The sequence below is a fragment of the Phacochoerus africanus genome, chromosome 4 (assembly GCF_016906955.1).
Source record: "Phacochoerus africanus isolate WHEZ1 chromosome 4, ROS_Pafr_v1, whole genome shotgun sequence".
NCBI lineage: Eukaryota > Metazoa > Chordata > Mammalia > Artiodactyla > Suidae > Phacochoerus > Phacochoerus africanus.
This window is the reverse complement of record NC_062547.1, coordinates 136829313-136857289: the sequence shown is the minus strand read 5'-3', so window position 1 is coordinate 136857289 and position 27977 is coordinate 136829313. Positions and strand designations below refer to the sequence as shown.

General features: G+C 42.6%; 2 protein-coding genes across 3 annotated transcripts; one reads left to right on the top strand and one right to left on the bottom strand.

Moving 5' to 3' along the window:
- Positions 1-903: 903 nt before the first annotated feature.
- LOC125126353 (uncharacterized) lies at positions 904-2641 on the bottom strand. Its single transcript, XM_047778652.1, has one exon. It carries the CDS (start codon positions 2280-2282, stop codon positions 1947-1949), a length of 336 nt encoding a protein of 111 aa, XP_047634608.1. The 5' UTR covers positions 2283-2641; the 3' UTR covers positions 904-1946.
- On the top strand, positions 2100-27977 carry SAR1B (secretion associated Ras related GTPase 1B). Of its 2 annotated transcripts, XM_047778650.1 has the most exons (7): positions 2101-2185; positions 13081-13156; positions 14210-14329; positions 22226-22291; positions 24298-24401; positions 25725-25856; positions 27330-27977. In XM_047778650.1, exons 2-7 carry the CDS (start codon positions 13099-13101, stop codon positions 27444-27446), a joined length of 597 nt encoding a protein of 198 aa, XP_047634606.1. In that variant the 5' UTR covers positions 2101-2185; positions 13081-13098; the 3' UTR covers positions 27447-27977. The 2 variants fall into 2 exon arrangements, with proteins under 2 accessions (XP_047634607.1, XP_047634606.1); XM_047778651.1 differs by lacking the exon at positions 13081-13156 and having other exon boundaries at positions 2100-2185.

Here is a 27977-nt window from a genome sequence, read left to right as displayed (position 1 = left end):
GACACAGGTGTTTTGTTTGTTTGTTTTGTCTTTTTGCCTTTTCTAGGGCTGCTCCCGTGGCATATGGAGTTTCCCAGGCTAGGGGTCTAATCGGAGCTGTAGCCACTGGCCCATACCACAGCCACAGCAACACGAATACAAGCCGCATCTATGACCTACACCACAGCTCATGGCAACACCGGATCCTTAACCCACTGAGCGAGGCCAGGGATCGAACCGGCAATCTCATGGTTCCTAATCAGATTCATTAACAACTGCGCCACTACGGGAACCCCTCCAAACTGTTGTTGTTGTTTTTTTTTTTTAACCCTGATTATGTATTACTTTTATAACAATAAGGATCACGAAAAATGTTTGGAGATTTAAGAGTCTCCTCAAACACTGATATCTCCTGCCTCTCCACTCCTTCGCACACACCTCAGGTTCCTACTTTGTTTTCCCTTCTTTCTTCCCACCTTCTTTTGTCGTTAGTTGTGGCCTAACACTTCTCTCTGCCAAACTATGAGGTCCTCGAGGAAAGAAACTGTGACTTGCTTATTGTCATCCCCCATTCCTAGTCATTTTACGATCTGTTGCTGAAGCCAGCAGGATTATAATTTAGATTTTTATCTAAAGGCTGACTAAAATGGCAGGAATATCAGGGAAGAAGGCATTGCAGGAAAAGAGCCGAGGAGTAATTTTGAGGAGCCCGGTGAAATGCTGCAGGCCACGTAAAAGTATTTATTAAACCAGACAAGATAGGTAAGTGGAAAGAAGAATAGAGGGAATGCGAACTGGAACAGCAGGCTCCTCCGACTTAGATCCTGGACTCTAGGGAAATTCTTTAACCCCTTTGAAGACAAAAATGTACCTAGGAGTCCTTCATATTATGAATGAATCATGTGCTCATATATATTCTTTTTCTTTTTTATTAGGGCTGCACCCCTGGCATATGGAAGTTCCCAGGTTAGGGGTCAAATTGGAGCTGCAGCTGCCAGTGTACACCACAGCCACAGCGATGTGGGATTCGAGCCATGTCTGCAACCTACACCACAGCTCACGACAATGCCACAATCCCTGACCCACTGAATGAGGCCAGGGATCCGACACACATCTTCATGGATATTAGTCAGATTCATTTCTGCTGTGCCACAACAGGAACTCCCACTTGCTCATATATATTATGCACCTATTGTATGCCAGGCACTGAAAATGGATTCAAGAGAGGAAAAGGCAGATGTGGTTCTTGACCTAAGGAACCTTGATAGAACATCTGCTGGGGAAAGCTACAGATAAATAATCATACAAATTTAACTGTACAATTATAAGCAACATAAATTCAATGATACGGTAAATTGTACAGTTGCTGGGAAGCCTGTAAAGGAGGGCTTAACCAAGCCTGAAAGGGAGGCTTTGATAAGAGATGGGAAGAGTGTGTAGATGTTAAAAGGAAGGAGAGGAGCAATCTGGGGAAGACTTTGGCAGAGGAATGACAAGCACGAAGGGAGGACCCATGAGTAAGGCGTTTCCTGAGGCTGGTGGGAAAGAGGAGGAGATCTAGCAGAGCCATCATAGGCTTTGTTGGCAATCTATCGGGAAACTCTGCTTCGGTCCCCAAACACCTCCTTGTTCTGTCCGCATCACCTAGAATCCTAGTGTTGAGAGCAATCTTGGAAGCACTGTCATCACAGTTTCATGCAAGGCACCCAAGGAATCCCATCTGAATACATTTAAGAAAAGCAGCATCCATTAGCAAAGAACTGCGGAGTCAGTCTTGCTTAAAGCTCAACAGCTAGCATCCAACATACTATCTGGCGCGCAGTTACATTTTGTAAATTACTTGTTGCATTCAAGAAACAAGTGTCCTTTAAAAATGTGTTTTTCAAAAAAGGATGTCGCATATAATTTCCCCAAGCTAAACACCTGTGTTCCCTTCTCTGTTTAGGCCCGCGGCCCCAGAAGCGCGTTCAGTTGGATGTCTGGAGCTCTCCCCAGGTCTCGGCGCGCTCACGGTGGGATTGGCCGCGGAACCGCCAGGAGGCGGAACTTCGGCGCGTGGCGCTGCAGTCCCGAGAACCTTCGGGAGTGAAGCACCCGCCGGCCCGGAAGGAGCTGACGCGAGTTCGGGCCGCGGCAGCCATCGCGCTTGACACCGGAGTGCCGAGGGCCGACGCCGAGAAAGGAATCGCGTTCTCTCCAGTCGCAGGTGAGTGATGGCCTCTCCTCCCGGGAGAACCGGCGGGCGGCAGCGGTGGGCCCCGGGAAAAGAGCACTTTTAGCGCCTGGGCCCACCCGATGCCCATGCCTGTACCCGGGCAAGGACGGGGCGCCTGTTTTTAGCCCCGGAATCTGGCGACGGGATGAGGACGGGTTCCTTTCGGGCTCCTCGGAGCCTTTCTGAGGGTCGTCGGGACGGGACAGCGCTCCTGTCAAACGGTGGGTGATTTCAGGAAGGAACGAGGTGACTCTGAACTGCAGGCAGGCCTTTCCTTCCCCTCGGCCTCAGTTTCCTCACCTGGGAAGGCGGCGGGGATCACTGACAGGTCAAGAGGCTGTGACGCGGCGTGTTGTTTTCAGCTCTCCCACTTAGTGTGGGGGGACAAACCGAGCTTCCTTACTATCAGTAGTTAACGTTTTGCCACAGCCCAAGTCCGAGTTTAGTGGGAAAAAGATACAGTGTTGGGGGAAGAACTGTTGTTATATACGGATTGTTCCAAGAGTTGCAAGATAGAAATTGATTTTGACAACAGCTGAAACTCTGATGTTGTTGACCAAAAGACAAACTCATCACGAATTTAAGGTATTAGGTATACGGGGGAAAATGGGGTGAAGAAATCCCTTTAATTAAAAAAATTAAACCTAATATTATTGCACTTTTTTTATACCAAGATCGGTACTACCACTGTGTCTCACTCTTAAGAATGTCCTGTGTTCAGTGTTAAAATGCCAGTTAAAAAGTCTTTTTTAAAATTTTGATCAATTTTATAAAGGATTTTTACAATGTATGGTCAATTTGACATTGGTAGAAATGTACCTATTTTGGTGCTTTATTTAGATTGTAAACAGCAAAACTACAGACATTTGGAACTACTTGCAACTTCATCTAAGATAATTAAAAACTGGCACATGTGGAGTTCCCACTGTGTTGCAAGGGGATTGGTGCTGTCTCTGGAGCACCAGGAGACAGGTTCGAGCCCCCAGCCTGGCACAGTGGTTTAAGGGAACTGGCCTTGCGGGTCCTTTAACCCACAGAGGCCTTTGCTGCTGGCCAAAAGGAAAAAGAAAAAAAAAAAAGAACAGGCACACTTGCCACTGTATCAGCATTTCTTCTACAGAGTGCTGGGTTATTTTCCCTGGTACTAAAGGAAATGTTTTTTTCATTTTTTAAAGTTTTATTGAAGTACAGTTGGTTTACAATGTTGTGATCATTTCCGCTTTACAACAAAGTGATTCAGTCATACACATTCATTCTTTTTCAGATCTGCCTCTAGAGTAAGTATTAATGAAGCAAGTGAAAGACGGAAAGGAACATTTACTGCCTACTAGGTGTAAGGCGCTAGCTATGCACACACAATCCATAAGGAAGTAGTAGCATCATCTCTATTTTACAGATAAGGAATAAAGGAAGTTTTACATCTTGTCAATAATTAGTAGTGATGATATTTCAAAGCAATGTATATCAAATATTGTTTTAGTGGACTTGCATTCATTACTGAAATATTTTGAACTTTAAAAACTTTAGGATAGTTCATTGGTTTTTGGGGGGTTTTTTGTTTGTTTTGTTTTTTGGCTTTTTAGGGTGACACCTGCGGCATATGGAAGTTACAAGGCTAGGGGTCAAATTTGAGCAGCAGGTGCCACCCTACTGCATAGCCACAGCAATGCTGGATCCAAGCCGCATCTGGGACCTACACTGCAGCTCACGGCAACGCCGGATCTTTAACCTACCAAGCAGGGCCAGAGATCGAACACACATCCTCATGGAGTAGTCAGGTTACTGCTGAACCACAACAGGAACTCCCATTGGTATTTTCTGAGGTACATTTTAACCTTCCTTTGCCTTGTACTTCAAGCAAGAATTGAGACAAAAGATTAGGCTATCAGAAATGAAAGTCACTGCCACATCACTGGAAGCTTATAAGTCAGAATTCTGCAGTAATGATTCGTTATTTCTTCACTCTTTTCTTTAAATACTTTTGCCTAAAACTCATTTAAATTATTTTTCTGCAAAACTTTACTAAACAAATAATTGTAAAATCAGGGTATGAAAAGTTCCTCTTCTTTATGTATAGCTTTTAGAACAAAATGAGTTTAAAGTATTTTCATGAATTTGTCATTGCTTATGTCAGTTTTTATTTTCTTAATTCATTACAGGCAAGTTCATTACTCAGGCTCAAAAACAACTTTTTTAGTAGAGGTTTTTTTTTTGTTTTTCTCTTAAAAAAATCCATTTATATTTGTCATATTCAACCTTATTTCAATTGAGTGTCACTTTTTCATAAAGGAAAACTGAGTTTGTATTTTTGGGGGATTATACCAAAAGGTTTAGGTCCATTATTATAATTGCTATACGTTCAGTCCTAAAATGTTTTCATGAGTTTTTTATTTGTAAAACTGTTTCAATTCTTAAAAGTTGCAAAAAGAAAAATCCAACAATCTTAGGAGAGAGTATTTATAAAGCAGATAGTCTTGCAACATTCAACATGGTCACTGTCTGTTATTTTAGTACAGTTGTCCCTCCATATCCATGGATTCAGCTTCTGAGGAGTCAACTATGGGTGGGAAATATTTGGGAAAAAAGTTTCAGAAAGTTCTAAAAAGCAAAACTTGAAATTGCCACGTGCTGTCAACTATTTACATGGTGTTTACATTGTATTTACAACTATTTGCATTGTATTAAATATTATTGGTATTTGAGAAATCCTTTAGGGTATACTGGAGGATGCATGTAGAGTATATGTAAATACCAGGACATTTTTTTATAAGGGTCTCGAGGATGAGGATGCAGGGGCCTGGAACCAATCCTCTAGGACACCAAGGGATGACTAATGCACAGGGCCTTGCTGAAATTCTACAAAACGTGGTCCAGTGGAGTTTGGCTTTTGTGTTTCTAGCACTGTTTGAATCTGAGAGAGACCTGTGTATAGTTGCTAAATTAGTTTACAGACATTATACCGATCTTAAGGAATTGCACATATTTTAATCATAAGCTTGACAAAATTATGTAGAAAATTGTGATTAACCTCTTCTAGTGAAATTTCTTTACCTACATTTGAAGGAAACTATTCTAGTGCCTTTTCTGGTGTCAGTGATGGTGTGTTTAATATTTAAAGTAAAATATACATCATTTAAAAACTTTTCTGTATTAATAGTTGTTAATATTGAAGTTAATTTGAAAATTAGCATTTAAAGTTTTCTGCTTTGAATTTCAACTAATTTAGTCTGAATGAATGAATACCACCGTATATTATTCAAAGTATTTTCATGCACATTATCATATTTAATCATTCTTACCATTCTGTGAGGCACATGTTTCTCTTACACATAGGGAGCAAACTGGGGCTCACAAAGACTGGCTTTCCCAGAATGAAATAACAGTATTTCAGAAGATGCATATTCAGTTTAGGTTTTTTAAATTCTGGGACAGGTACTCCATCCATTTAAGCTCTACCATGCTTTGCTTCCCAAAGTTAATGTATTGATTCCAGAATCCTATTCTGATGTATTTATTTCTTTAGAATATTATAGCTTTTATTTTCTCCCAGCACTACTTTGGGGAGTAATTTTGTTTTATTTTGTTTTTGGCTGTGCTCAAAACATGCAAAAATTCCCAAGCCAGGGATCAAACCTGCGCCACAGCAGCAACCCGAGCCATGGCGATAACGATGGGTCCTCAACTCACTGACCTACTCCTGGTTTATTAGTATCTTGTCATTTTATGTATAAATGCTTTGCTAAACTAGTTATATTAATTGTAAATATTAAAGGTCATGTAAATTTTTAACATTTAATTTAATTTAATTAATTAATTTATTTATTTTTGTCTTTTTAGGGCCGCACCCACGGCACATGGAGATTCCCAGGCTAGGGGTCAAATGGGAGCTGTAGCTCCCTGTCTACGTCACAGCCACAATAATTCAGGATCCAAGCCATTTCTGCGACCTACACCACAGCTCACGGCAATCCCAGATCCTTAACCCACTGATCGAGGCCAGGGATTGAACCCACATCTTCATGGATCCTAGTTGGGTTCACTAACCACTGAGCCAGGGCAGGAACTCCTTCTTTAATTTTTTAATAATAACTTTATTGAGAGAGGGTACATAGCATAAAGGGTATTTGTACACATACTTCTCACCATTGTAAATGTACAATTCAGTGTTTTCCGTATACTCACAATGTTGTGCAACCTTCACTACTAACTCTAGAACATTTTCATCATTCCCAAAAGAAACCCAGGACTCATTAGCAGTCACTCCCCATTTCCCCCTTCCCCTGAGTCTGACAACCACTAATCTACCTACACTAAAGATTTGCCTATTCTGGACATTTCATATAAATAGAATCCTCCATACACGTTTAATGGTTCTGTAATAATCTATGTGGGCAAAGAATCTGAAAGAGAATGGATGTGTGTACATGTGCAACTGAATCACCATGTCGTACAGGAGAAATGATCCCAACATCGTAAATCAACTATACATCAGTACAACTTCAGAAATGAAAATAAATAAATGGCTCAACCATTTGAAGAAAAAAAATAAGTTTGAGACAGAGCTTTCAAGGAGTTATTTGTAATCTGAGACTATCTGTTCCATTATACCCTTTGCACTGATTTTCATGATACTTGAGCAGGTCACTTTTTTAATCTGCGGAGCGACTTTTCCTGTTTGGTGTTCATGCAGTAAATAAATCTGCTGACGTGTATATGCTTCCCTGTTCTTGACCTTTGCTTTTCACATGTCTTAATAGTGTGTCCATGGTGTTGTGTAACCTGTTCTCAGGGCTCAGGTATCTGGTTGTGGCTAAGTAACTTTTACTCTTAGTTGAGCATGTTTAGCTCTCCTTTAAAATGACTAAGGACTCCTAGCTCGTTTTAAGGATCTCAGAAAGCACACCTTTATAGAAAAATAAATCTCTCATTAATTTCTAAAGCAGAGTCTTCCTATTTATGTTATTGGATTATTTATCTTGGGACACATTTTACAACAGCAAGTTGGTACCTACCATCCTTATAGAGAAAATCCATTTACCTGCACGGCTGACTTACTCTGCCCTCTGACAGCCCTCATGGCGCTCACCTATCAACAGTGCTCTTCACTGAGGACTTGGCCACTTCTTGCTTTCTCCAACACCACCGTCCACTTTTCTAGCGGATTCCACCTCCTGTCAATGTGGACAGCAAATCCTGTAGCCCGGCTGCCCGAATCTTTCACCGCTGGTGCTCTTCAGCTCTGCACCCAGAGCTAAGTTGTGGGGTTTGCCACCATGCAGACCCCGTCCTTTTCTGGAATACTGAGCCCCACATTATCCTCTGCTTTGCTGGCACAGTTCGGACCCACCTTGCCCTTCCTGCTTCCTTTTACTACATCTACACCTGCTTCTCCCCTGCCACCCTGCCCCCAACCTGTCACACCCATGGCAAATGGAAGCTCTCAGGCCAGGGATCGAATCTGAGCCACAACTGCCACCTACGCCTTTGAATTCAGCTTCCTGCCACCGCCACCATACATTTCCAGGCCTGCCTGCCTGCCTTCTCTTAGAGGAAGCGTGTGCTCTCAGCCTGGCTCCTCCACCTTTCCCCTTTGGGTTGGTTCCTTCTCTTTCTTTCGTATCTTTAACGTATCGTATCTCCCTCGCCTCCTTCCTTTCAATTTATCAACATTCTCAGGCCCTCACTCTTCCTTAAGAGGAAAATCTCATTTCCCTTATCTCATTTCAAACTTTGGTTTCTTTGGCTGCGCGTGCAGTGGCTTGATGTGGGGATCTCAGTTCCCAGACCAGGGACTGAACCTGGGCCACGGCAGTGAAAGCGCTGAGTCCTAACCACTAGACAGCCAGGGGGGTCCCTCATTTTAAACTTTTTTTTTTTGGTCTTTTTAGGCCCGCACCTTTGAAAGCACTCTGGGTAGGGGTTGAACTGAAGCTGTAGCTGCCAGCCTACCCCCCAGCCACAGCAATGCCAGATCCAAGTCTCATCCAAAACTTACGCCTCAGCTTTCAGCAACTCCAGATATTTAACCCACTGAACGAGGCCAGGACTGAACCTGCATCCTCATGGATACTAGTCAGGTTCTTAATCTACTGAGCCACAATGGGAACTCCCCCATTTAAAACATTTTGAAAGAGGAATTTCCTCACGGCCTCCACCTATTAATTTCCTGTCCCATTCTCTTCTCAATAATAACAGCAACCAGGTATTAAATACTTCCTTTGAGCACTTTTATCTCATTTGAACTTAAAACACCCCAAGAGATTTTAACTTGTTCAAGGTCACAGAGCTCTGTTATGTATTAAGTACCAGCCATAGGCTCTCCTGGTCAACCCCTCCACTACAGGGTATTCATGCTCTCAACGAATGTCTCCTTGTCACCAAAGCTAGCTGTGACATCTCTGTGGCTCATTTCTTTTCCTCTTTCTTCTAGCTCTTTTACCCTTCCCGGGTTCTTTTGGTTCTTCTACCTGTATGCCAAATGAGAATTCCCTCCATAACATACGGCTGGTGCTTCAGGCAGGGGGACTTCAGGCAGAGATGGTGGGAGAACATTCTGATGATAGGAAGAATGATGGGCAGATATTTTAGGATAATAAAGTATAGTCACCAGTAGTAAATGGCAAGTGGTTTACTTTGGCCCAGGGAAAGCTGCAAGTATGAAAGGAGTATATACTAACCTTAGAAAGGTAGCTAAGAGATAGCTAGTGGAATGTGGAATATTGGACTAGGAATTTATTTCTTTTCTTTTCTTTTCTTTTTTTTTTTTTTTAGTCTTTTTAGGGCCACACTCATGGCTCATGGAGGTTCCCAGGCTAGGGGTCCAATTGGAGCTGTTGCCACTGGCCTACCACAGCAATAGCAACGTCAGATCCAAACTGCCTCTGCAACTTATACCACAGCTCATAGCAATGTGGGATCCTTAACCCACTGAGTGAGGCCAGGATTCAAACCTGTGTCCTTATCCTCATGGATACTAGTCAGATTCATTTCCTCTGAGCCACGATGGGAACTCCTGGACTAGGAATTTGATTGCATCATTTCTCAGCTTACAAACCTCCAGTGGCACTCTGACCATAAGCACAGGGAGGCCATATAATTTAACACCTAAATCAGGACCTTTTGAGGGTGAAAGGAAGCACTATTAATAATTACACTGAGAGGAGTTCCCATTGTGGTGCAGTGGAAATGAATCCAACTACGAACCATGAAGTTGCAGGTTTGATCCCTGGCCTTGCTCAGTGGGTTAAGGATCTGGAGTTGCCATGAGCTGTGGTGGAGGTCACAGACGCAGCTTGGATCTGGTGCTGCTGTGGTTCTGGCGTAGGCCAGCAGCTGTAGCTCTGATTAGACCCCTAGCCTGGGAACCTCCACATGCCACAAGTGCGGCTCTAAAAAGAAAAAAAAAAAAAAAAAAGGACATTTTGCTGAATCTACTTTGGAGGGCATATACAGATAGGTAGAAACACATTTTTGATGTTAAGATGATACTTTAGGAAAGTGACATAAGGTTCTTGACCAGGTGACTCATGTGAGAATCAAAGAAAGCTTGAGATATTAGCAGAACTAAGGAATAACTGGATGTGGGGTGAGAGGGAGAGGAAGGAATTACATGTCAGAGTCATGAACTGGAGTAATTAAAAAATGGTACATAAGGGAGTTCCCGTCGTGGCGCAGTGGTTAACGAATCCGACTAGGAACCATGAGGTTGCAGGTTCGGTCCCTGCCCTTGCTCAGTGGGTTAACGATCCGGCGTAGCCGTGAGCTGTGGTGTAGGTTGCAGACGCGGCTCGGATCCCGCATTGCTGTGGCTCTGGCGTAGGCCGGTGGCTGCAGCTCCAATTCAACCCCTAGCCTGGGAACCTCCATATGCCGCGGGAGCGGCCCAAGAAATAGCAACAACAGCAACAACAACAACAACAACAACAACAACAAAAAAGACAAAAGACAAAAAATGGTACATAATAAATTAAATAAATTTAAACCTTTAAAACTATCGTTATAAAGCTTTAGAGACCCTAGGAGTTCCCGGCATGGCTCAGTGGTTAACGAACCCAACTAGCAACCACGAGGATGCAGGCTGATCCCTGGGCCTCGCTCAGTGGGTTAAGGATCCAATGTTGCCATGAGCTGTGGTGTAGGTTACAGACACGACTTGGATATGGTGTTGCTGTGGCTGTGGTGTAGGCTGGTGGCTACACCTCTGATCCGACCCCTAGCCTGGGAGCCTCCATATGCCATGGGTGTGCCCCTGAAAAGATAAAAGACAAAAATAAATAAAAATAAGGCTTTAGAGACCCAATGCAATATAAGGAAAAGTGGACGGATGTGGAAGTCAGAAAGACCCAGGTTTGAGGAGATCCTTTCGGGGCTCAGCAGTTAACAAATCTGTCTAGCATCCATGAGGACGCAGGTTCAATCCCTGGCCACGATCAGTAAGCTAAGGATCCAGCGTTGCCATGAGCTGTGGTGTACGTCACAGACGCAGCTTGGATCTTGCTTTGCTATGGCTGTGGTGTAGGCCAGTGGCTACAGCTCTGATTGGACCCTTAGCCTGGGAACCTCCCTATGCCAAGAGTGCAGCCTTAAAAAGCAGGGCGGGGGGTGGGGTGGGGGGGGGAAGACCCAGGTTTGAAACTCAGATGTGCCAATCACTAACAGTCAAATTTTACTTACTGTAACTTTAACTTTTTCTGTAAAAGTAGAAGAATAATGTGTTTACTCTGAAAGGCTGTTGGGGTATTTAGTAGTGATATCTGTAAACTGCCCAGTACTGTGGGCCATATAGCAGAAGAAATACTAATAACAGCAGCTAAAATGGAATGCTTGCTTCACGCCAGATACTAGGTGCTTTGGGTGTAGCAGTTAACCTTCACAGCAACCATCTCAGGTAGGTACTGTCCTCATTTTACAGATGAGGAAAGTGAAATAACTTACCTCAGGTAGATAGTAAAGTCCTAGGTCCAGAGCTCCAGCTTTTTTTTTTTTTTTGCTTTTGAGGGCCGCACTGGCAGCATATGGAGGTTCCCAGGCTAGGGGTCTAATCGGAGCTGTAGCCACCGGCCTACACCAGAGCCACAGCAATGCCAAATCCGAGCTGTGTCTGCGACCTACACCACAGCTCATGGCAACGCCGGATCCTTAACCCACTGAGCAAGGCCAGGGACCGAACCCGCAACCTCATGGTTCCTAGTCGGATTTGATAACCTCTGAGCCGAAGGTATGAAGACCAAATGTCTAAGCTTAGTCAGTCTGGCTCCTGTGTCACGAATTAGCACCCATTCATTTTTACTCTCAGTTTGCCGCCCCCTAACCCCAATCATAGCATCTAACAATTCCTGACTTTTTGCTGTGCCCATGCACGCTAAACACTGTAGCAGAAACCTTTCCTTAGCAGTGCCCTACTGCTGCCATGGAACCTTGGAAATAGGATTCTGGAAGAAGAGATAAGCAGGGCTGGTTTTCTCACTTTTTATATGAAATATAAAGTGCATTTGTGACCGTACTGTACCTCTTTCCGCTAATATGCTCACAGATACTTCCTATCTCTGTTATTTTATTCTTTTTTTTTTTTTTTTTTTTGTCTTTTTGCCATTTCTTGGGCCGCTCCCGCGGCATATGGAGGTTCCCAGGCTAGGGGTCTAACCAGAGCTGCAGCTGCCAGCCTACACCAGAGCCACAGCAACGCAGGATCCGAGCTGCGTCTGCGACCTACACCACAGCTCACGGCAACGCCGGATCGTTAACCCACTGAGCAAGGGCAGGGACCGAACCTGCAACCTCATGGTTCCTAGTCGGATTCGTTAACCACTGCGCCACGATGGGAACTCCTATTTTATTCATTTTTAATATTTTTGTGCTCTTATGATCATTAATCCCCTAGTAGCTTAGGATTTACATCATGGGCATTTTTTTTCTTTGTGTTTAAATAAGTCTTAAAACTCTATCGGATGAGCTGTTATCATTTTAGATAATATTCTATTCAGTTGTAACATTTTTTCACTGTAATTGTATTTGTATAGCTAATTTATCACTCTATAAACTTTCTGAGAGCAAGCCATGTTTGTCGTCAATATTTGTATTCCCTGTGATGTCTAGCTCAGGACCTTGGACGTACTAAGAACTAGGTAAATATGTATTGAATTAAAATATCTCAACACACCACTGCTTTATTTGATTTTCGATAGTGAAAATTATGATTCCCTTTGAAAACCATATACCTAAAAATCTTCAGAAAAGATAACCCACTTGTATATATTTTCTCTGATGACAAGTTTCAATTTCTACATGACCTAAAATGTTAATAGTAGAGGAGGTATAATTTTCAACTTGAGTAAAATAAGAACATCTAAGATAATAGATTCTTGTATATTTATGTTGCTGTTGTAGTTCTCATTCTTGTGATAATGACAACTAAAACTATTCATGTTTTGCAAGTCACACTGTCTTAATCAGGAATCAACTAGTTGCAAGAAATTTTTTTTTTTTTTTTTTGTCTTCTTAAGGCTGTACCCACAGCATATGGAAGTTCCTCAGGCTAGGGGCTGAATCAGAGCTACAGCTGCTGGCCTACGCCACAGCCACAGCAATGCGGGATCCAAGTCGCGTCTGTGACCTACACTGCAGCTCACAGCAGTGCGGGATCCTTAACCCACTGAGGGAGGCTTGGGCTCAAACCCGTGTCCTTGTGGATACTAGTCTGGTTTGTTGCCGGTGAACCTCAATAGGAACTCTGGCACTTTGTTTTTTATGTGTCAGTATAGATCAGGTTTGATTTGGCCTGGATAAGAGTGTTTAACCCTTTGTAGTAAGGCTGTTGTAGGATTATTTACTCAGAGCTGATGTTTAATCTTGACTACCAAATTCAAAACACATTTTTTTTTTTCCAGACCCTATAAGATTTGGCTATGTCCTTCATATTTGACTGGATTTACAGTGGTTTCAGCAGTGTGCTACAGTTTTTAGGTAAGGGAGGCCATCTGTTCTCTTTTGTTACCCATTTAATCCTTATATAAAACTGTCTTTTATTTGTCCAAAGCCTCTATGTGCAACCCAGTCGTTATAAATGTGGGCTCTGGAATCATACCAACTTGTGCAATTACTCATTATACCTGTTTTAATCTTAGGTAATCTTAAGCAAATTACTTTCTCCACTTTAGCCTAAACTTCCTTATCTGTAAAACAGTAATTCCTACTTCTTAAGGTTGTTGATGGTCATATTATTAACAAGAATAGCTACCATTTATTATCCAGTTTGCCTAAGAGCTTTATGTGCTTTATCTCATTTAATCTTCACAGGAGTCCAATGCATTTTTTTTTTCTTTTCTTTTTAGGGCCGTACCTGCAGCATATGGAAGTTCCCAGGCTAGAGGTCAAATTAGAGCTGCAGCTGCCGATCTACACCACAGCAACAGCAATGTGGGATCTGAGCCCTGACTGCAGCCTACATCATAGCTTACAGAAACACCAGATCCTTAACCCACTGAGCCAGGCCAGGGATTGAAACACACATCCTCATGGATATTAGTTGGGTTCTTAACCCACTGAGCCACAGTGGGATCCCACCCAATGCATTTTTTTTTTTTAATTTTAAAAATGCATGTTAAAAAAAAGAAAGAAAAAGAAGAAAAAGGGCATTCCCTAGTGGCTTAGTGGGTTAAGGATCTGGTATTGTCACTGCTATGGCTCAGGTCGCTGCCGTGGCCTGGGACCTGTTGCATGCCTTGGGCGAGGCCGAAAATATATATATATATAAATATTTATTTATTTATTTATTTATTTATTTATTTATCTTCAAAACTAAAAATAGGTTAGAAATCCAAGCCTTTTCAGGCCAATTTATAAAATCTTAAAAGGTCAAAAGTTCATAAATATTTCTTTTATCAAAATTCTTGTGAAATTAAGAAAAGAATCTAAACTAAATTATGAATACTGTATTATATTTTTCTTTGAAGTCATTTTATTTGTATAATTTTTTTTCAGATATCACTGTGACTAATCATGGTTCTTATTCTGCAGGATTATATAAGAAAACTGGTAAACTGGTATTTCTTGGATTGGATAATGCGGGAAAAACAACATTACTACACATGCTAAAAGACGACAGACTGGGACAACATGTCCCAACATTACATCCCAGTAAGTATATTCTCCTAAACATTTAGTACTTGATCAGGTGATACAATTCAGAGGCCCTAACCAAGTGTGTGTTTGTTGGTTGGTGGATAAATTGGGATCAAGTCATTTGACCTGTTCTTAATATAGTATGGTAAATAATAGGTGACTTAACTCCAGGGAGTATATTTAGATCTTGAAATAATACTCATATCTTCTTATCAGTTAGTATACCATTGTCCAGCTAGAGGAATGAAAAAGTTGTTTTCTCAGGGATTATGACACGATTGAGGTCTCTTCAACCACATATTGCTTAGGTTATAAACAGCTGCCATTACCTTGTTACATAACCTAAATTTCTCCAAAATTTAGAACTATACTATTTTAATCATTATTCAGTGGACATTATAGATTATAGTCTTATACTTTGCTGGTAGCTCTCAACTGATTAACCAGTTATTTTTCCAGTCTTAACAACTTCAACTATATCTAATATAAAGACTACAGAATTATTCCAAAAAACAGAGCATGTATTGATGCACTTTTAGAAAGTTTTTAAAAACTTAAAAAAAATATTGGGAGTTCCTATTGTGGCTCTGTGGAAACAAATCCAACTAGTATCCATAAAGATGCAGGTTCAATCCCTGGCCTCGCTCAGTGGGTTGAGGATCTGGTGTGGCTGTGAGCTGCTGTGTAGGTCACAGACACGGCTTGGATCTGGCATTGCTATGGCTGTGGTGTAGGCCTGCAGCTGTAGCTCTGATTTGACCCCTAGCCTGGGAACTTCCATAGGCCACACCTACATCCCTAAAAAGCAAAATAAATAAATAAATAAATAAATAAATAAATTTACTGTGCTTTCTTTTAGGAAAACTACCTGGAAGACATTAGTAATGATTCTAGGGAGTTCCCGTCATGGCTCAGTGGTTAGCAAATCTGACCAGGAACCAAGAGGTTGTGGGTTCAATCCCTGGCCTCACTCAGTGGGTTAAGGATCTGGAGTTGCTCTGAGCTGTGGTGTAGGTTGCAGATGCAGCTCGGATCCCACATTGCTGTGGCCGTGGCGTAGGCCAGCAGCTACAGCTTCAGTTGGACCCGTAGCCTGGGAACCTCCATATGCCGTGGGTGTGGTCCTAAAAAGGACAAAAAGACCGAAAAAAAAAAAAAGGATTCTGTAAATCACGTAATACATACCTGTAATATAAGATTATGTAATAGGTACTGTTTGAGAAAGTAAATGTTAAAGTGACAAATTATTAGAAACAGAAGTCTTTTTTTTTTTTTTGCTACTTCCATGGCATGTGGAAGTTGCCGGGCCAGGAATCAAATTCACAGTGATAACACTGGATCCTTTAACTGCTAAGCCACCAACGATCCAAAGAAGCCTAATTTTAAAATACCTGTGACCTTACTTTAACTGTTGAAAAGATTATGGATCAGGTAGACACAGAGTTTACAGATGAGTTAATCCACAGATTAATTATGAAATAATGAGTGGTAGCCTTTATAATCAGTATAAAATTGAGAAATGGACCGAAAAGTAGGTAATACGATAGAACAAGGAAGGAGAACAGAACAAAACAAATTAACACTTTATCTAGAAAACTAAAACTATTAGTGAGGTTGGAAAAGGAAGACTGCATAAAATTGATACTTTATATTAGGAGAAGAAAGTGAGGCTTGACAAGATTCTTATACAAGAATAATATTTAAAGAAAAAAATGATCCTGGTGAAATTGAGTATATTAAAATTGTCTGCAAAAACAGCAGAATGGGAAGAGGCTACATAGTGGTCTTATATTAGATGCATGTCATTTTACAAACTTTATGCTGTTGCCTTTTAATTCATTCAGCTATTTATTGAGCACCTACTTCATGTCAGACATTACGCTCAGTGCTAGGAGTAAAAGCATGGCACAGGACAGATGCCATCTCAACTTTCCAGCAGTTGACATTCATTTCAACTTATATCAAATTCATCAAAAGCATATGTAAAAAATAGAAATACATTTGTACCCTCTACGATCTGGCAGTTCCACTGCCAGGTATTTATTTAGGAGAAATGAAAACATATGTTCACTAAAATCCTTGTACGACAAGGTTTATACCAGCTTTATCTGTAATAGCCCCAAACTGCAAACAGCTCAGATGTCCACCAAAAAAAGAATAGATGAACAACGGAATTCTGCTCAACAAGAAAGAGGATTATACTATGCATGTTATATTGCATGGAATGAGCTGGTCACAACAAATTACATTACAGGATGATACCATTTATATACAATTCTAAAACAGGCACAACAAACCTGTGGTGATAGAATTCAGATCAGTGCTTACTTCTGGGAGTGGGGTGTAGACTGACAGGAAAGGGGCAAGCGGGAACTCGCTGGGATGGTCGAAGGGTTCCATATCTTAATTAACCTTTCATAAAGCACGGGGTGTCCTGGGGGTTGTAACCACAGAGGTAGTCTGCCAGCCACATCCAAGCATTGTCTTCCTTATGGAAAGGATCATGCTTTGAACACAAATTGTATTTATTATTCAGTTGGCAGTCTTCATACAGAATTTTTTTTTTTGGTCCCTTTTTTTTTTTGTCTTTTCTAGGGCCGCACCCGCAGCATATGGAGGTTCCCAGGCTAGGGGTCTAATCGGAACTGCAGCTGCCAGCCTACACCACAGCCACAGCAACGCCGGATCCGAGACGCATCTGCGACCTACACCCCAGCTCACGGCAACGCTGGATCCTTAACCCACTGAGCAAGGCCAGGGATTGAACCCGCAACCTCATGGTTCCTAGTTGGATTCGTTTCCACTGAGCCACGACGGGAACTCCCATACAGAATTTTTTAACAAGATAAACTACCCCAGGGCTTCAGCAGTCACACTAAACCTTTCATTACAATTGTAGGGGGCTTCGGCTTTGGGCTGTGAGGGAGTAACAGAGTCTAGAACGACTCTCCCGCTGTAAGTGACGAGCACACTGGACAAAAATTATACTACACTGCTTTCAGATATTGGGCAAGAGCTAGCACAGGGCTATGATTCCTAAGAGAAGAAAACAACCCCTTTTCTATCCAAGTTGTAGCACTTGAATAAATAGTTTTCAGACCACAGTGTAGGGAGAGAAAACCCAAACATAAGCCAGTGGTCTTACTGAGTAGAGGAGACAGAGATCAGAATTTGGGGAAGCTGGGTGACAACAATGTGCTGGGCAGATTCCCACAGAGGAAGGGGCTCTGCAGAGAAAGAACTCTAGGAAGTTTTGTGACTGAGTACCACTCTGTGCGTACATAGAGTAAAACTACACATGGCCAGGAAGGAACAATTTCTGGAGAAAGAACAGTTATAGTGGAGCTGTTAGCCAAATAATTCTCAGACCTCACATGGGGCCTGGAATACATGTTCCCACCAGCCAGAAAGGAGAGGTTTTGTTGACTACACAGGGCATTCAGTAGACTTTAAAAGGATCATCTCTTAGTAATGAGGCTAAAGTAGCTCCAAGTAAAGACTACTTTTTTTTTTTTTTTTTTAAGGCTGCACCCACAGCATATGGAGGTTCCCAGGCGAGGGGTCCAATCAGAGCTGCAGCTGCTGGCCTGCACCACAGCCACAGCAACGCCAGATCTGAGCCAAGTCTGAAACTTACTCCATGGTTCACAGCAACACTGGATCCTTAACCCACTGAGCAAGGCCGGGGATCGAACCTGTGTCCCCAAGGATGCTAGTCAGATTCATTTCCGCTGAGCCACGACGGCAACTCCAGTAAAGACTACTTTAGATCTGCCCTAGAAAAGTTAAAAACTGGTCTGTGAGCAGTTTAGCTGCCTGCCAGAACAAAGTGCAACTTTCTTCAAAAGGATACAACGAAATCCAACATCCGATCAAAAAATTACTACACATGCAAAGAAGCAGGCGAGTATGTTCCATAACCAGGAACAAAATCAACCAGTAAAAACAGGTTATAACAAAGATGATGGCAGAAGTAACAAAGGTGATGGAATTAGCAGATAAGGATAGTGAAAGAGCTGTTAGGAATATGCTCCGGGATTTAAGGGAAACATGAACATATGAGAGAAATGGAAGATAGAAGACAGAAACAAATGGGGCTTATACAAATGAAAAATAAAATATCTGAAATGAAATTTTCACTGGATGGGATTAACAGTGAAGTTGATCCTTCATTAGACAGTGCCAGTACTGCAAACATTGAAAGACCAGTGAACTTAAATCAATACAACAGAAACGAAAAGAAACACAGAGAGAAAAGTGACTGGGAAGAAAAAATAAACAGAGCCTCAGTGACTTGTGGGACAATAGTAAGCAGTCCAGCACACTCATCACTGAAGTTCCAGAAGGGGAGGGAGGCAGCTGAAAAAATATTCGAAGAAATAATAGTCAAAATTTTGACAACCTAGAAGAAACGGACAACTTTCCAGAAACATACACCCCACCAAAAGTGAATCAAGAGGATGTGAACCAACCGATCACTAGAAGTGAAACTGAATATGTAATATTAAAAAAAAACGCTTGGGAGTTCCTGTCGTGGTGCAGCGGAAACTAATCCAACTAGGAACCATGAGATTGTGGGTTTGATACCCTGGCCTCGCTCAGTGGGTTAAAGATCCGGCGTTGCCGTGAGCTGTGGTGTAGGTCACAGACGCGGCTTGGATCCCGCGTGGCTGTGGCTGTGGCGCAGGCCGGTGACAACAGCTGCGATTCAACCTCTAGCCTGGGAACCTCCATATGCCGCCGGGAGCGGCCCTAGAAAGGGCAAAAAGACAAAAAATAAAAAATAAATTAAAAAAAATAAAATGTACCCCCTCAAAATACCTAGGAATAGGAGTTTCTGCTGTGGTACGATCGGATCGGCAGTGTCTTGGGAGCACTGGGACAGAGGTTCTTCCCTGGCCCGGCGGGTTACGGATCTGGCGTTGCCGCAGCTGCAGCTTAGGTTGTGACTGTGGCTCGGATCTGATCCCTCGCCCAGGAACTCCATATGCTGTGGGGCAGCCAAAAAAAGAAAGCAAGCAAGGGAGAGAAAAAGGAAACACCCACCTAGGAATAACACCTGACCAAGGAGGTGGAAGACTTAGAGGTCGAGAACTATGAAACATTAAACAAGGAAATTAAGAGGATTCAAAGAAATGGAGAGATATTCCATGCTCCCGGACGGGAAGAATGAATACTGTTGAGGTGGCCGTGCTACTCAAAACAATTTAGAGATCTAATGTGATCCCTATCAAATCACCCACAACATTTTTCACATACCTAGAACAAACAGTCAAGAAATTTATATGGAACCATAAAAGACCCAGAATTGCCAAAGCAATCCCGAGGAACCAAAACCAAGCAGGAGGCATAACTCTCCCAGAGTTCAGACAATATTACCAAGCTCCAGTAATGAAGACAGTGTGGGGGAGTTCCCATTGTAGCTTAGTGTGTGAAGAACCTGACATAGTGTCTGTGAGTATGCAGGTTTGATCCCTGGCCTCACTCAGTGGGTTAAAGATCTGTTGTTGCCTCAGGTTTCGCCATAGGACGCAAATGTGGCTCCAATCTGACCTCTAGCCTGGGGACCTTCCATATGCCAGGTGTGGCCCTAAAAAGGAAAAAAATTAAAAAAAATAACAATAAAAATTTTAAAATAAACAAATGGGACCTGGTCAAACTTACAGGCTTTTGCAGAGCAAAAGAAACCATTAAACATATGAAAGATGACCTAGGGAATGGGAGAAAATAGTGGCAAATGATGCAACCAACAAGGGCTTAATCTCCAAAATATAAAAGAACTTATCCAACAACAAAACAAGCCAGTCGAAAAATGGGCAGAAGACCTAAATAGACATTTCTCCGAAGACTGTGGTTGCCCAGTAGGCACATAAAGCAATGCTCAACATCACTAATTATAAGTCTACGGATAACAAATGCTGAAGAGGGTGTGGAGGAAAGGAAACCCTCCTACACTGCGGGTGGGAATGTAAATTGGTACAACCACTATGGAAAACACTATGGAGGGTCCTCAGAAAACTAAACACAGAGCTACCATATGATCCAGCAATCCCACTTCTGGGCATAAATCCAGACAAAAGTATAATTCAAGAAGATACATGCACCCCCACATTCCCTGCAGCACTCTTCACAATAGCCAGACATAGAAACAACCTAAATGTCCACTGGCTAATGAATTAAGAAGAGGTGGTACATACATACAATGGAATACTACTCAGCCATAAAAAGAACAAAATAATCGCATTTGCAGCAACATGGATGCAACTAGAAATTATCATACTAACAAGTGAAGTAAATCAGAGAAAGACAGATGCTCTATGTTATCACTTATATATTGGAATCTAAAATGTGGCACAGATGAACCTATCACAAAACAGAAACAGACTCACAGACATGGAGAACAGACTTGTGGTTGCCAAGGGGGAGAGGGATAAGGAGTCGGATGGACTGGGAGTCTGGGGTTAGTAGATGCAAACAATCACATTTAGACAATAAGGTCCTACTGTATAGCACAGAGAACTATATCCAGTTTCTTGGGACAGACCATGATGGAAAATAATATTTTAAAAAAAGAATGTGTTGGGGGGGTGAGGGGGTGTGCTTGGGCTGTGGGATGGAAATCCTGTGAAATCAGATTGTTATGATCATTATACAACTACAGATGTGATAAATTCATTTGAGTAATAAAAAAATGAAAAAAAAGAAAAAAAAGGAAAAAAAAAAGAATGTGTGTATATATATATATACATATATATATGTATGACTGACTCATTGCTGTATAGAAGACATTGGCATAGCATTGTAAATCAACTATACTTTAATTTTTAAAAAGAAATAAGTCAATTTTAAATTAAATTATAATTGTTTTTGTCATTAAAGAGTGTCACCTGCAAAATATGACAGCCATGAGAGCATACTGTTATTTCCCCTTATCATTTAAGATGCATTATGTGAAAAATTATTAGGTTGGATCAGTCACTTGAATTCTGTCAATTTCAGCAGGGTAACTAGAGAAGGAAAAATAAGCAACTGCTGGATTTGTGTGAGATGTGAATACTAGAATTGACTATTACCATTTACCAGTATCTACCGTCATACATCATCATATTGGCAATATGAAATGGAATATAGTAGTTACAACAAAGGATTCCTTTATTTTTTATGTTTTACTTTTTAGGGCCGCACCCACGGCACATGGAGGTTCCCAGGCCAGGGGTCGAATTAGAGCCTACGCCACAGCCACAGCAACACAGAATCCGAGCCTTGTCTGCAACCTACACCACAACTCACAGCAATGCCGGATCCTTAACCCACTGAGCAAGGCCAGGGATTGAACCCACAACCTCATGGTTCCCAGTTGGATTCATTTCCACTTCGCCAAGATGGGAACAACCCTCTTTTTTTTTTGTCTTTTCTAGGGCCGCTCCCACGGCATGTGGAGGTTCCTAGGCTAGGGGTCTAATCAGAGCTGTAGCTGCCAGCCTACGCCACAGCCACAGCAACACAGAATCCGAGCCTCGTCTGCAACCTACACCACAACTCACGGCAATGCTGGATCTTTAACCCACTGAGCAAGGCCAGGGGTTGAACCCATAACCTCATGGTTCCTAGTCGGATTCGTTAACCACTGAGGGAACTCCCTTTTTTGTTTTTTGGCTGCACCTGTGGCATGTGGAAGTTCCCAGGCCAGGGACCAAACCCAGGCCAGGCCATGGCAGTGACTCACGCTGCTGCAGTGACGACACCGGATCCACTGCACTATAAGAGAACTCCAAAGAATTCCTTTTTGATCTGAATTGTGTTGATTTGTCCTTATTTGCAATTAAAGTAAATCAGACATTAAGTGGCAGTATATAGCAGGAATGGATTTCTAATTTTCATGTTAAAATATCCTGTATTATTATTATTTAGCTTCAGAGGAACTAACCATTGCTGGCATGACCTTTACAACTTTTGATCTGGGTGGACACGTTCAAGGTAAGATTGTTACTCTTCTAGTTGCTTTGTTTCATTTTACTTAATAAAAATGTGGCCACTATATTCCAGCGCATGAAATCTCATTCTATTCAGGGAAAGCCAGAGTAAAATTTAGGAATTATCACCCCAGATAAATGCTTTAAAGGCAGAGGATGATTTTCATGACCACCCAGTTTAAGTCCGAATTGCTTTTGGTGGTAAAGCATGTGAGTCGAGTGTAGTCTCCCTTCTTTCTCGGCTTCAGTCCACCTCTCACTTACAGCCACAGTCATGCTATGAATTTGTTACTGCTCCATATGAAAAACCTTCCGTGGCTAACTCGTTACCTACAAAATAAAGGCCACACTTACTGACCTGACACACCCTGGAGCTCCGGGATCCGATCCCACTTGACTTTTCGGGTCTGTATTTCCCACCATTCCCTTTCCCACTCTCTTTCCTCTGACCAGACCCCATCGTCTTGGTGTTCTCCCGCCTTCGTGCTCCTGCCGTCCCCTCTGCACGCGAGTAACCCACCCTCAGGGCCCCGTGTAAGTGTTGTCGCTCTGCCCCTGAAAGGCCACTCCCAGCCGAGACGGCTCCCAGCCACCCTCACGGAGCGATTAGTGCCTCTCTGCGTGTCCTCGAGTTTGGAAAGACTGTCTTACCTCCTCCACTAAACTTTCTGGGACTGAACTCCTAGGCATTTTTAATAGCCCCCAAAGGAGTTAGCAGAACCGACCACACAGAAATTCATCAACAACGACTACAGCAAAGCTTGTGACAGCTAGTGAAAGCACATGTGAGACTGTATTAATTAAGATATACATAAAGTAATTGCTGGCATATAATGATTAGAATTAGAACCTAATGGAATTTGAAACTTCGTTCTATATTGTCTTTAAGATGCATTATAAAACAGAGAAAAAAGTTACCCTCCCCCAGGGTACCGCCCAAACTATTTTCTCCTCCAAAAGACAATGTCATGGAGAAGTTACCCTCATGGTTTCATCAACTTTAATTTCTATTATGAGTAGAAGAGTTGGCTTTATTATTTTAACTTAACAAGTCTGTACTTTTTTTTTTTTTTGTCTATTTGGCTTTTTAGGGCCACATCACGGCACATGGATGTTCCCAGGCTGGGGGTCTAATTGGAGCTGTAGCCACCGGCTTACGCTGGAGCCACAGCAACTTGGGATCCAAGCTGCGTCTGTGACCTACTCCACAGCTCACAGCAATGCTGGATCCTTAACCCACTGAGCAAGGCCAGGGATCGAACCCGAAACCTCATGGTTCCTAGTTGGATTCGTTAACCACTGCGCCATGACGGGAACGCCTTAACAAGTCCATACTTGATACTAATTTCCTTCTCTCACTGACAACAAATTTATCACTGGCAAAAACTGATTAAATAGTGATGTCAAAAAAATACTGCATATAACAAATAGTGGCTTTCCTCCCATGAATTTAATGTGCATCCTTGTCCATTGGTAGCAAATATTAATTCTCCTTCTAACATGGGAAAATTGAGGCAGAGTAAACTATCTGACTGCCCACAATCAGGGAACACTTGGAATTTCTTCTTTGGTCTTCTGACAAGATTTTAACAATATTGGGTAAAAGATTAACCTCAGTATATGGTGAAGTAGCAGCAGCTAAGAGATAATTACACTTGCTATCTTGTTCGACTCTTCCGTCAAACCATCTGCTGGGGAGTCCCCATCGTGGCACAGTAGTTAACGAATCCGACTGGGAACCCTGAGGTTGCGGGTTTGATCCCCAGTCTCACTCAGTGGGTTAAGGATCCAGCATTGTCGTGAGCTGTGGTGTAGGTTGCAGACAAGGCTTGGATCCCGCGTTGCTGTGGCTGTGGCGTAGGCAGGCGGCTACAGCTCTGATTAGACCCCCTAGCCTGGGAAGCTCCATGTGCCGTGGGAAGCGGCCCTAGAAAAGACAAAAAACAAAAAACAAAACATCTTCTAGGTTTGACCAGCAAATAAAATCTAACTCCTGATTGTTTTTGTTAGCTCGGAGAGTGTGGAAAAACTACCTTCCTGCTATCAATGGCATTGTATTTCTGGTGGATTGTGCAGACCATGAAAGGCTGTTAGAATCAAAAGAAGAACTTGATGTAAGTTAAATAACTAAAACTGACACAGCTGAATCACTCTGGGAAGCCTGAGGAAACAGGTTGGAGGTGTAGGTATAAGAGTACAGCTCTTCTGCAGCCTCTGATGTAACGCCCGACAACTCGTGCGGCTCAGGGATCGCCCTGCTTAGAATGCGGAGGGAGCAGCTTGGAATAATTGTAGCTATTGAGGAGGTGCTAACACAGACTTCCTTCCTGAAGGCTTAAGCTCACTCTGTGCAGAGTGTGCCCTTGTGGTATATTTCTTTTTTTTTTTCTTTTTTGCTTTTTAGGACCACACCCACAGCATATGGAAGTTCCCAGGCTAAGGGTTGAATTGGAGCTATAGCTGGCAGCCTACACCACAGCCACAGCAACACCCGATCTGAGCCATGTCTGCAACCTACACCACACCACAGCTCATGGTAATGCTGGATCCTTAACCCACTGAGTGAGGCCAGGGATCGAACCCGCCTCCTCATGGATACCAGTTGGATTCATTTCTGCTGCACCACAACGGGAACTCCTTGTGGTATATTTCATGCCTGCTATATTCCTGGAGTGGCTCTTTCTTGAGCCCTGGTTCTCCTAAGTCCTTCAGGAGCTGGCCAGAACCTGGAAATGGTGTAACATGCTATTTTTGTCACCACTTCCCAGGAGTGATCAAGGCCACGTGTAGCCACCTCCTCTCCTGTCTCCCAGGTCACATGCTTCATAAAGGGGCTCAAGGGCATCAGGCAAGGCCAGTGCTAGATCTGAGGCCACAGAGAAAGCGGGTCCATGACTTGATTGAAGGTTGACCCAACCACACCTCTGCCTAGAGCAGGCAAACAAATACGTGTTCATGTGGAAAAGTCCAGGGAGGCTCTGTGGTCTTGGAACAGGTCAGGGATTCCCAGGTTGCTACTTGGTGCCAGGCACTGTGCACATTACCCCATTTAATTCTCAGGTTAACTGTGTAATATAGGTACTACTATTGCAGATTCTCTCTGAACTTCAGGTAGGCTTATTTGCCTAAGATCTCACAACTCAGAAGCAGCAAACTAGAAATGGAACCAGTTCTTCTGTAAGCCTTCGAAGTGTTGGGTCTAGGCACAGAGTGAGCAGAGTGAGCCTTTACAGGAGGAAGCTTAGGGAGGCGGAAGAATTAATCAGGGTTCATTGAGCTCACTCTGAAATGTAGGGAAATTTGCCAAAGAAGGTTGGCCCAACTGAACGGATATGATGGAGAATGAATCCTTGATGCCCATTTGCTATCTTGTCCCACTGAGCCCTTGAGATGGTTTCACATCAACATCTTATCTTTCATTTTGTTTTGTTTTTCAGTCACTAATGACAGATGAAACTGTTGCTAACGTGCCTATATTGATTCTTGGGAATAAGATTGACAGACCTGAAGCCATCAGTGAAGAGAGGTTACGAGAGATGTTTGGTTTATATGGTCAGACAACAGGAAAGGTAAAAAAAAGAAAAAAATCTTTTGACCAGTAGTGAATATTTAACTCAGTAGAACACATGTCTTTTTACTTATTTATTTTTAACCTTCTGAGATAGTTTGTTCCCACACTACCCCTAACAGTAATCATGCTTATCAGTCCAATTGGTACAATCTGTCTCTCTTTTTTTTCCCCCAATTGGGGTATAATTAGTTTCAGGTATACAACCAGGTATCTTTAAATTACTATTGTCCAACCACATAAGCCCATTTTAATTTATTTTCTTGGAGGCTGTCATTTATACATGTGGGTCTTCTTTTGTTGTTGTTGTTTGGTCTTCTTGCCTCACCCGTGGCATCCAGAAGTTTCTGGGCCAGGGATCAGACTTACACCACAGCAGGGACAATACTGAATCCTCAACCCTCTGAGCCACCAGGGAACTCCCATTTGGGTCTTCTTAATGTCCTCATTTATTTTCTTTTTACCACTGAATGAAATGAAACCTATTCTTGGTGAGATCAAAAATGTCAAAGCTTGGAATTCCTGTCTTGGCACAGCAGAAACGAATCCGACTAGGCACCATGAGGTTGCAGGTTCTATCCCTGGCCTCGCTCAGTGGGTTAAGGATCGGGTGCTGCCATGAGCTGTGGTGTAGGTTACAGACACAGTTTGGATCTGGCGTTACTGTGGCTGTGGTGTAGGCCAGCAGCTACAGCTCTGACTTGACCCCTAGCCTAGGAACCTCCATATGCTGCAGGTATGTCCCTAAAAAGACAAAATAAATAAATAAATAAATAAAATAAAGTAAATGTAAACTTAGCCATAGCAGCGTTTTCAGGTTTTTTTGAACATAATGAGCTTTAAGACACATTACCTCTGCATTGATTTTTATTAGGATTTGTTTTGGGGAAGGACCTTAGTATTGAAAAATCCCAGAGTAGGAGTTCTCTTGTGCCTCAAAGGGTTAAGGATCGAGCACTGTCACTGCTGTGCCTCCGGTCGCTGCTATGGTGGGTGTCTGATCCATGTGCCACAGGTGTGGTGGAAAAAAGAAAAATCCCAGAATAGAGAAATATTGCAGCCTATGAACGGAGACTCCTGTGTTATTAGATAAAGTAGACTTCGGTCTGTTTTCTGTCTTCTTTTTCATAAGTCACCTCCACGTTACGTTTAGTTATAAACCCGACCGGAGAATGTTCGAGTTAAATCATGGGTGAAACCAGTTGGGTAACTTGCATTTTTTCTGCGTCACAGATTATTTTCATTCTTGCTGCCCCGCAGGCTCGCCTCCGTCCCACCGAGTGGGCATCCTGGCCTCCGGCGGAGGGAGGGGAGGCTTCCTGAGGGTTGAGGGGGCTCGGGTGCCAAACGGCCGTGGCTCGACCACCGTCACCCTTCGTGCGAAGATGTGCAAGCTGCGGTGCTCCTGGGTGGGGGCGGGGGGCGCTTCTTTCATCAAGGGGTCACCCTACATAAGGTCTGTCTTTTCTTCCAGGGCAGCGTGTCTCTGAAAGAACTCAACGCCCGGCCCTTGGAGGTGTTCATGTGCAGCGTGCTTAAAAGACAAGGCTACGGAGAAGGCTTCCGCTGGATGGCCCAGTACATCGATTAACCCCGGCCCTCGGGGGTCCAGGTCCCGCCGCTCAGGCCTCCTCAGAGGTGTGATTCCTCGACATGCAGAACTTGAATGCAATGGACTGTGGTTGGTTAGAAAACAGAGGTTTTTTTAGATGATTATTACTATTCTATCAGCTTAATTTGAGTGAGGATTGAAACGGATTCAAGTGAGTTTGACGATCACAATGTTAGCTTTCGAATTCCATAGAAATAATTCCTTTTTTACCGTTTATAATCTGACATCGCCCCCCAGCACCATTTTTAAAGAGCAACTTTCAAGACTACATTTGAAGCACTTTTTAACAACACGAAACTACAAACATGAACCATATTTAAAAAGCTCATCATGTTAAATTTTTTATGTACTTTTTTGGAACTAGTTTTTAAATTTTAGATTGTTATGTCCACCTCTCTTAAGTGACCAGTTAATAGCTTATCCATGATTGCATGATGCCTTACCGTTTTCGATATTTTTTTTTCCTTATGCAAACGTCATGCAATAAAACAAACCCTCATGTGTGTGGCA

What these genes read in the sequence shown, in the direction of transcription:
- SAR1B (XM_047778650.1), top strand. Translation starts at nt 13,099, where the DNA reads ATGTCCTTCATATTTGACTGGATTTACAGTGGTTTCAGCAGTGTGCTA. An exon ending in TCTGGGTGGACACGTTCAAG is followed by an intron (nt 22,292 to 24,297) that starts GTAAGATTGTTA and finishes TGTTTTTGTTAG; the next exon opens with CTCGGAGAGTGTGGAAAAAC. An exon ending in AATCAAAAGAAGAACTTGAT is followed by an intron (nt 24,402 to 25,724) that starts GTAAGTTAAATA and finishes TTTGTTTTTCAG; the next exon opens with TCACTAATGACAGATGAAAC.
- LOC125126353 (XM_047778652.1), bottom strand. Translation starts at nt 2,282, where the DNA reads ATGGGCATCGGGTGGGCCCAGGCGCTAAAAGTGCTCTTTTCCCGGGGC.